Source organism: Acipenser ruthenus, unplaced genomic scaffold (assembly GCF_902713425.1).
Source record: "Acipenser ruthenus unplaced genomic scaffold, fAciRut3.2 maternal haplotype, whole genome shotgun sequence".
Lineage (NCBI taxonomy): Eukaryota > Metazoa > Chordata > Actinopteri > Acipenseriformes > Acipenseridae > Acipenser > Acipenser ruthenus.
In genome coordinates this window covers 34,488-45,000 of record NW_026708362.1, presented here as the reverse complement: position 1 = coordinate 45,000, position 10,513 = coordinate 34,488, and the positions used below count along the sequence as shown (strand labels likewise).

The following is a 10,513-nucleotide window of genomic DNA, read 5'->3' as shown; positions in this document are numbered from 1 at the left end:
GTGTCTCTCGTGTGTTTCAGGGGGCGTGTCTCGTGTGTTTCAGGGGGCGTGTCTCGTGTGTTTCAGGGGGCGTGTCTCTCGTGTGTTTCAGGGGCGTGTCTCTGATGTGTTTCAGGGGCGTGTCTCGTGTGTCTCGGGGGCGTGTCTCGTGTGTTTCAGGGGCGTGTCTTGTGTGTTTCATGGAGCGTGTCTCTCGTGTGTTTTAGGGGGCGTGTCTCTCGTGTGTCTCAGGGGCGTGTCTCGTGTGTCTCGTGTGTTTCAGGGGGCGTGTCTCGTGTGTTTCAGGGGGCGTGTCTCTCGTGTGTCTCAGGGGCGTGTCTCGTGTGTTTTAGGGGGCGTGTCTCGTGTGTTTCAGGGGGCGTGTCTCTCGTGTATTTCAGGGGGCGTGTCTCTCGTGTGTTTCAGGGGGCGTGTCTCTCGTGTGTTTCAGGGGGCGTGTCTCTCTTGTGTTTCAGGGGGCGTGTCCGTGGCTCGCTCGGTGATGCGCGCCGCTTCCTGTCACCTGACCCCCGTGACCCTGGAGCTGGGGGGTAAGAGCCCCGCCCTGGTGGAGGGGAGCTGCGACATCACGGCGACGGCACGGAGGCTGGTCTGGGCCCGGTTCTTCAACGCGGGTCAGAGCTGCGTGGCGCCGGACTACGTGCTGTGCTCCCCAGAGACACGGCGCCTCCTGCTGCCCGCGCTCAGGGACTGCATCACCCAGCTCTACGGGACGGAGCCCAGGGAGTCCCGAGACTTCGGCAGGATCATCAACCAGCGACACTTCGAGAGAATCCGAGACCTGCTGAGTAACAGCCAGGGGAGAGTGGAGATCGGAGGAGAGACTGAGGAGGGGGAGAGGTACATAGGTGAGAGGAGAGAGAGACTGAGGAGAGAGAGAGGGGAGATCGGAGGAGAGACTGAGGAGGGGGAGAGGTACATAGGTGAGAGAGGAGAGAGAGGGGGAGACTGAGGAGGGGGAGGTACATAGGTGAGAGAGGAGAGAGAGGGGGAGACTGAGGGAGAGGTACATAGGTGAGAGAGGAGAGAGAGGGGGAGACTGAGGAGGGGGAGGTACATAGGTGAGAGAGGAGAGAGAGGGGGAGACTGAGGAGGGGGAGGTACATAGGTGAGAGAGGAGAGAGAGGGGGAGACTGAGGAGGGGGAGAGGTACATAGGTGGGTACATAGGTGAGAGAGGAGAGGGGGAGGTACATAAGTGAGAGGGGGAGAGACTGAGGAGGGGGAGAGGTACATAGAGAGGAGAGGGGGAGAGGTACATAGGTGAGAGAGAGGGGGAGAGACTGAGGAGGGGGAGAGGTACATAGAGAGGAGAGGGGGAGAGGTACATAGGTGAGAGAGAGGGGGAGAGACTGAGGAGGGGGAGAGGTACATAGGTGAGGAGAAAGACTGAGGTGGGGGAGAGGAGAGAGAGGGGGAGAGACTGAGGTGGAGAGAGGTGGAGAGAGGAGAGAGGGGGAGAGAGGACAGAGGGGGAGAGACTGGGGTGAGAGGGGGAGGAGGGGAGAGACTGGGGTGAGAGGGGGAGGAGGGGAGAGACTGGGGTGAGAGGGGGAGAGGAAGGGGAGGCTGATAGTCTGAAATCAGGTGGGGGGGTAGGGGGGGGGGCAGTGCCGAGTGTTTACCCGATTCCCCCCCTCCCCCCCGCAGCCCCCACGGTGTTGGTGGATGTGAGCGAGTCGGACCCTGTGATGCAGGAGGAGATCTTCGGACCGGTCCTCCCCATCCTCACTGTGGAGAGCCTGGAGGAAGCCATCAACTTCATCAACTGCAGAGAGAAACCACTGGCACTGTATCTGTACACTGGAGACAGCAAGGTGAGGAGAGGAGAAACCACTGGCACTGTATCTGTACACTGGAGACAGCAAGGTGAGGAGAGGAGAAACCACTGGCACTGTATCTGTAAACTGGAGACAGCAAGGTGAGGAGAGAGGAGAGGAGAGGAGAGAGGGGAGGTGTGTCAGCATCACTGTGTGTCTCAGTGTGAGTCTACTACTATGTTTGTGTGTGCAGGGCTGGGAATCAGACTCCTATTGCACAGCAGCGTCACCCATTCCAGGTTTTACTACCAGCTTGATCAGCCCCAGTGTGTCTAGCTAACAAGCTCAGGTGTGTCTTATTATTAAACTCCCAGTGAAACCAGGACTGGATCACACTGCTGTGCAGCGGGAGTGTGTGTCTCACTGTGCGTGTGTCTCTGTTGCGGTATCGTTGATAATGAGATGTCTTTTGAAAGCACTGACTCCTCCCCCTGCAGGTGGTTACCAAGGTGATGGAATGTACCAGCAGCGGGGGGTTCTGCTCCAATGATGGACTGGTCCACACGACTGTGATAACACTGCCATTCGGAGGAGTGGGTGAGAAACACAGAGATACACACCGAGACACACACACACACCGAGACACACACCGAAACACACACACACACCGAGACACACACCGAAACACACACTGAAACACACACACACACTGAAACACACACACACACCGAGACACACACTGAAACACCGAGACACACACACACACCGAGACACACACTGAAACACCGAGACACACACACACACCGAGACACACACCGAAACACACACACACACCGAGACACACACCGAAACACACACTGAAACACACACACACACACTGAAACACACACACACACCGAGACACACACTGAAACACACACACACACACACCGAGACACACACTGAAACACCGAGACACACACACACACTGAGACACACACTGAAACACACACACACACTGAAATACATACACCGAGACACACACTGAAACAAACACACACACCGAGACACACACACACTGAAACACATACACTGAAACACACGAGACACACACTGAAACACATACACTGAAACACACACACACACACTGAAACACATACACTGAAACACAGACCGAGACACACACACTGAAACACATACACTGAAACACACACAAACACTGAAACACATACACTGAAACACACACACTGAAACACATACACTGAAACACACACACGAGACATACACTGAAACACACACAAACACACGAGACACACACTGAAACACATACACTGAAACACACACACACACACTGAGACACACAAAGAAACCAAGTAGAGGGTAGTGATTTAAAAAATGAACACTGTTCCCTTCTCTCCTCTCCCCCCCTCTCCACGCTCCCCATCTCCTCTCCCTCTCTCTCCATACTCCCCTTGTCCTCTCCCCCTCCTGCCCGTCTCCTCACTCCCCCTCTCCTCTCCCCTCTCTTCACTCTCCTCTCTCTCTCTCTCTCCAGGCTCCAGTGGTGTGGGTCGGTACCACGGCCGGTTCAGCTTCGACACGTTCTCTCACCAGCGCTCCTGTGTGCTGCGCGGCTTCGGGCTCGAGTGGGCGAACCAGCTGCGCTACCCGCCCTACAGCGAGCAGAAACTGGAGAGACTGCTGCAGGCAACACAGGAGAGGAAGTGGAGCTGCACACTGCTGTAGAGGAGGAGAGGAGAGGGGGAGCTGCACACTGCTGGAGAGGAGAGGAGAGGGGAGAGGAGGAGTCTGAATCACGCTGCACATGTGCAATACATTGTATTAATTAATCATGAACTTTGTTTGAGATTACCGTATTCTTACCAGCATTATTAATAAAGTGAAGAAAGTGCCAAATCTTTACATTGTGTTAACACATGACACTGTGTTCAATAAAACAGCTAAATTAGGAACGGGAGTGTGTGTCTCACTGTGCGTGTGTCTCTGTTGCGGTATCGTTGATAATGAGATATCTTTTGAAAGCACTGACTCCTCCCCCTGCAGGTGGTTACCAAGGTGATGGAATGTACCAGCAGCGGGGGGTTCTGCTCCAATGATGGACTGGTCCACACGACTGTGATAACACTGCCATTCGGAGGAGTGGGTGAGAAACACAGAGATACACACCGAGACACACACACACACCGAGACACACACCGAAACACACACTGAAACACACACACCGAGACACACACCGAAACACACACACACACACCGAGACACACACTGAAACACCGAGACACACACACACACTGAGACACACACTGAAACACACACACACACTGAAATACATACACCGAGACACACACTGAAACAAACACACACACCGAGACACACACACACTGAAACACATACACTGAAACACACGAGACACACACTGAAACACATACACTGAAACACATACACTGAAACAGACCGAGACACACACACTGAAACACATACACTGAAACACATACACTGAAACACACACACACACTGAAACACATACACTGAAACACACACACTGAAACACACACAAACACACGAGACACACACTGAAACACATACACTGAAACACACACACACACTGAAACACCTACACTGAAACACAGACCGAGACACACACACTGAAACACATACACTGAAACACACACAAACACTGAAACACACACACTGAAACACACACAAACACTGAAACACATACACTGAAACACACACACACACTGAAACACATACACTGAAACACACACACGAGACATACACTGAAACACACACAAACACACGAGACACACACTGAAACACATACACTGAAACACACACACACACTGAGACACACAAAGAAACCAAGTAGAGGGTAGTGATTTCAAAAATGAACACTGTTCCCTTCTCTCCTCTCCCCCCCTCTCCACGCTCCCCATCTCCTCTCCCTCTCTCCATACTCCCCTTGTCCTCTCCCCCTCCTGCCCGTCTCCTCACTCCCCCTCTCCTCTCCCCTCTCCCTCTCTCCTCTCTCTCTCTCCAGGCTCCAGTGGTGTGGGTCGGTACCACGGCCGGTTCAGCTTCGACACGTTCTCTCACCAGCGCTCCTGTGTGCTGCGCGGCTTCGGGCTCGAGTGGGCGAACCAGCTGCGCTACCCGCCCTACAGCGAGCAGAAACTGGAGAGACTGCTGCAGGCAACACAGGAGAGGAAGTGGAGCTGCACACTGCTGTAGAGGAGGAGAGGAGAGGGGGAGCTGCACACTGCTGGAGAGGAGGAGAGGAGAGGGGAGAGGAGGAGTCTGAATCACGCTGCACATGTGCAATACATTGTATTAATTAATCATGAACTTTGTTTGAGATTACCGTATTCTTACCAGCATTATTAATAAAGTGAAGAAAGTGCCAAATCTTTACATTGTGTTAACACATGACACTGTGTTCAATAAAACAGCTAAATTAGGAACGGGAGTGTGTGTCTCACTGTGCGTGTGTCTCTGTTGCGGTATCGTTGATAATGAGATATCTTTTGAAAGCACTGACTCCTCCCCCTGCAGGTGGTTACCAAGGTGATGGAATGTACCAGCAGCGGGGGGTTCTGCTCCAATGATGGACTGGTCCACACGACTGTGATAACACTGCCATTCGGAGGAGTGGGTGAGAAACACAGAGATACACACCGAAACACACACTGAAACACACACACACACTGAAACACACACACACACCGAGACACACACTGAAACACACACACACCGAGACACACACTGAAACACCGAGACACACACACACACTGAGACACACACTGAAACACACACACACTGAAATACATACACCGAGACACACACTGAAACAAACACACACACCGAGACACACACACACTGAAACACATACACTGAAACACACGAGACACACACTGAAACACATACACTGAAACACACACACACACACTGAAACACATACACTGAAACAGACCGAGACACACACACTGAAACACATACACTGAAACACACACAAACACTGAAACACATACACTGAAACACACACACACACTGAAACACATACACTGAAACACACACACGAGACATACACTGAAACACACACAAACACACGAGACACACACTGAAACACATACACTGAAACACACACACACACTGAGACACACAAAGAAACCAAGTAGAGGGTAGTGATTTCAAAAATGAACACTGTTCCCTTCTCTCCTCTCCCCCCCTCTCCACGCTCCCCATCTCCTCTCCCTCTCTCTCCATACTCCCCTTGTCCTCTCCCCCTCCTGCCCGTCTCCTCACTCCCCCTCTCCTCTCCCCTCTCTTCACTCTCCTCTCTCTCTCTCTCTCCAGGCTCCAGTGGTGTGGGTCGGTACCACGGCCGGTTCAGCTTCGACACGTTCTCTCACCAGCGCTCCTGTGTGCTGCGCGGCTTCGGGCTCGAGTGGGCGAACCAGCTGCGCTACCCGCCCTACAGCGAGCAGAAACTGGAGAGACTGCTGCAGGCAACACAGGAGAGGAAGTGGAGCTGCACACTGCTGTAGAGGAGGAGAGGAGAGGGGGAGCTGCACACTGCTGGAGAGGAGAGGAGAGGGGAGAGGAGGAGTCTGAATCACGCTGCACATGTGCAATACATTGTATTAATTAATCATGAACTTTGTTTGAGATTACCGTATTCTTACCAGCATTATTAATAAAGTGAAGAAAGTGCCAAATCTTTACATTGTGTTAACACATGACACTGTGTTCAATAAAACAGCTAAATTAGGAACGGGAGTGTGTGTCTCACTGTGCGTGTGTCTCTGTTGCGGTATCGTTGATAATGAGATATCTTTTGAAAGCACTGACTCCTCCCCCTGCAGGTGGTTACCAAGGTGATGGAATGTACCAGCAGCGGGGGGTTCTGCTCCAATGATGGACTGGTCCACACGACTGTGATAACACTGCCATTCGGAGGAGTGGGTGAGAAACACAGAGATACACACCGAGACACACACACACACCGAGACACACACCGAAACACACACTGAAACACACACACCGAGACACACACCGAAACACACACACACACACCGAGACACACACTGAAACACCGAGACACACACACACACTGAGACACACACTGAAACACACACACACACTGAAATACATACACCGAGACACACACTGAAACAAACACACACACCGAGACACACACACACTGAAACACATACACTGAAACACACGAGACACACACTGAAACACATACACTGAAACACATACACTGAAACAGACCGAGACACACACACTGAAACACATACACTGAAACACACACAAACACTGAAACACATACACTGAAACACACACACACACTGAAACACATACACTGAAACACACACACTGAAACACACACAAACACACGAGACACACACTGAAACACATACACTGAAACACACACACACACACTGAAACACCTACACTGAAACACAGACCGAGACACACACACTGAAACACATACACTGAAACACACACAAACACTGAAACACACACACTGAAACACACACAAACACTGAAACACATACACTGAAACACACACACACACTGAAACACATACACTGAAACACACACACGAGACATACACTGAAACACACACAAACACACGAGACACACACTGAAACACATACACTGAAACACACACACACACTGAGACACACAAAGAAACCAAGTAGAGGGTAGTGATTTCAAAAATGAACACTGTTCCCTTCTCTCCTCTCCCCCCCTCTCCACGCTCCCCATCTCCTCTCCCTCTCTCCATACTCCCCTTGTCCTCTCCCCCTCCTGCCCGTCTCCTCACTCCCCCTCTCCTCTCCCCTCTCCCTCTCTCCTCTCTCTCTCTCCAGGCTCCAGTGGTGTGGGTCGGTACCACGGCCGGTTCAGCTTCGACACGTTCTCTCACCAGCGCTCCTGTGTGCTGCGCGGCTTCGGGCTCGAGTGGGCGAACCAGCTGCGCTACCCGCCCTACAGCGAGCAGAAACTGGAGAGACTGCTGCAGGCAACACAGGAGAGGAAGTGGAGCTGCACACTGCTGTAGAGGAGGAGAGGAGAGGGGGAGCTGCACACTGCTGGAGAGGAGGAGAGGAGAGGGGAGAGGAGGAGTCTGAATCACGCTGCACATGTGCAATACATTGTATTAATTAATCATGAACTTTGTTTGAGATTACCGTATTCTTACCAGCATTATTAATAAAGTGAAGAAAGTGCCAAATCTTTACATTGTGTTAACACATGACACTGTGTTCAATAAAACAGCTAAATTAGGAACGGGAGTGTGTGTCTCACTGTGCGTGTGTCTCTGTTGCGGTATCGTTGATAATGAGATATCTTTTGAAAGCACTGACTCCTCCCCCTGCAGGTGGTTACCAAGGTGATGGAATGTACCAGCAGCGGGGGGTTCTGCTCCAATGATGGACTGGTCCACACGACTGTGATAACACTGCCATTCGGAGGAGTGGGTGAGAAACACAGAGATACACACCGAGACACACACCGAAACACACACTGAAACACACACACACACTGAAACACACACACACACCGAGACACACACTGAAACACACACACACACACCGAGACACACACTGAAACACCGAGACACACACACACACTGAGACACACACTGAAACACACACACACACTGAAATACATACACCGAGACACACACTGAAACAAACACACACACCGAGACACACACACACTGAAACACATACACTGAAACACACGAGACACACACTGAAACACATACACTGAAACACACACACACACACTGAAACACATACACTGAAACAGACCGAGACACACACACTGAAACACATACACTGAAACACACACAAACACTGAAACACATACACTGAAACACACACACACACTGAAACACATACACTGAAACACACACACGAGACATACACTGAAACACACACAAACACACGAGACACACACTGAAACACATACACTGAAACACACACACACACACTGAAACACATACACTGAAACACAGACCGAGACACACACACTGAAACACATACACTGAAACACACACAAACACTGAAACACACACACTGAAACACACACAAACACTGAAACACATACACTGAAACACACACACACACTGAAACACATACACTGAAACACACACACGAGACATACACTGAAACACACACAAACACACGAGACACACACTGAAACACATACACTGAAACACACACACACACTGAGACACACAAAGAAACCAAGTAGAGGGTAGTGATTTCAAAAATGAACACTGTTCCCTTCTCTCCTCTCCCCCCCTCTCCACGCTCCCCATCTCCTCTCCCTCTCTCTCCATACTCCCCTTGTCCTCTCCCCCTCCTGCCCGTCTCCTCACTCCCCCTCTCCTCTCCCCTCTCTTCACTCTCCTCTCTCTCTCTCTCTCCAGGCTCCAGTGGTGTGGGTCGGTACCACGGCCGGTTCAGCTTCGACACGTTCTCTCACCAGCGCTCCTGTGTGCTGCGCGGCTTCGGGCTCGAGTGGGCGAACCAGCTGCGCTACCCGCCCTACAGCGAGCAGAAACTGGAGAGACTGCTGCAGGCAACACAGGAGAGGAAGTGGAGCTGCACACTGCTGTAGAGGAGGAGAGGAGAGGGGGAGCTGCACACTGCTGGAGAGGAGGAGAGGAGAGGGGAGAGGAGGAGAGTCTGAATCACGCTGCACGTGTGCAATACATTGTATTAATTAATCAAGAACTTTGTTTGAGATTACCGTATTCTTACCAGCATTATTAATAAAGTGAAGTGCCAAATCTTTACATTGTGTTAACACATGACACTGTGTTCAATAAAACAGCTAAATTATGATTTTTTTTTTTCTAATTGTGTTTCAGTCCTAAAATTTTAGGTGACGATACACTTTTGTCCAGAGCTGTATTTGTTGCAGGCAGTATTTCTGTCTTTAACTAGTTTTTTTGTTTAGTTTTATCTGATCACTTTAGGAGACAGAAACCCAAACTTTTATACCCTTTATAGGGGAGGGCAATTCTAGTCCTGGAGGGCTGATATTTCCTGATGTTCGTTTCAACTGACCAGTGGTCAGGGCTCTGGACTCTTGACCGGAGGGTCGTGGGTTCAATCCCAGGTGGGGGACACTGCTGCTGTACCCTTGAGCAAGGTACTTTACCTAGATTGCTCCAGTAAAAACCCAACTGTATAAATGGGTAATTGTATGTAAAAATAATGTGATATCTTGTAACAATTGTGAGTCGCCCTGGATAAGGGCGTCTGCTAAGACATAAATAATTAAGCTTCTAATAAAGTACTTAATTGGTTTAATTAAGTCATTTAGGGCACAGCTGTGACAAGGGGGGGGGGGGGTGAGGAGGACTGGGATCAGACCCCCCCCCTGCTTTACACAGAAAAAAAAAATACATATTTCATAATAAAAATAATTTTTTCAATGTTTTTTTTATTATCAATAATAACATACTGTATCTATAATAAAGATTGCACTTCTTCCATTGTATTATAATTACATTCCCCCAGCCACCCAGAAATTATAATAATTAAAAAAACAAATTAGAAAGACACAAATCAATAATAATAATAATAATAATCATCATCATCATAATAATGCCTCCTTGGTATTTAATTTCATAGACTGTTTTTTTAGGTCATGTGTTTTGAAAGTCCTACGCCGTGCGAAGAGATTCAATCTCTCTGATCATCTCTCCGCAGGCGAGACTCCCTG

The 10,513-nt window shown here is 50.1% G+C and overlaps 1 protein-coding gene across 4 annotated transcripts in view; it reads left to right on the top strand.

Moving 5' to 3' along the window:
* The window catches only part of LOC117410056 (aldehyde dehydrogenase family 3 member B1), a 26,479-nt gene extending 16,901 nt beyond the window's left edge, over positions 1-9,578 (top strand). For 3 of the 4 annotated variants that reach the window (XM_059020989.1, XM_059020992.1, XM_059020991.1), the window contains 8 exons: positions 456-848; positions 1,650-1,816; positions 2,257-2,356; positions 3,294-3,902; positions 4,800-5,411; positions 6,113-6,721; positions 7,639-8,250; positions 9,210-9,578. In XM_059020989.1, the coding sequence (XP_058876972.1) occupies positions 456-848; positions 1,650-1,816; positions 2,257-2,356; positions 3,294-3,484 (851 nt within the window). In that variant the 3' untranslated portion in view covers positions 3,485-3,902; positions 4,800-5,411; positions 6,113-6,721; positions 7,639-8,250; positions 9,210-9,578. Of the gene's footprint in view, positions 1-455; positions 849-1,649; positions 1,817-2,256; positions 2,357-3,293; positions 3,903-4,799; positions 5,412-6,112; positions 6,722-7,638; positions 8,251-9,209 lie in introns of those variants that run through there. The other variant, XM_059020990.1, reaches the window with a different exon arrangement.
* Positions 9,579-10,513: the final 935 nt, after the last annotated feature.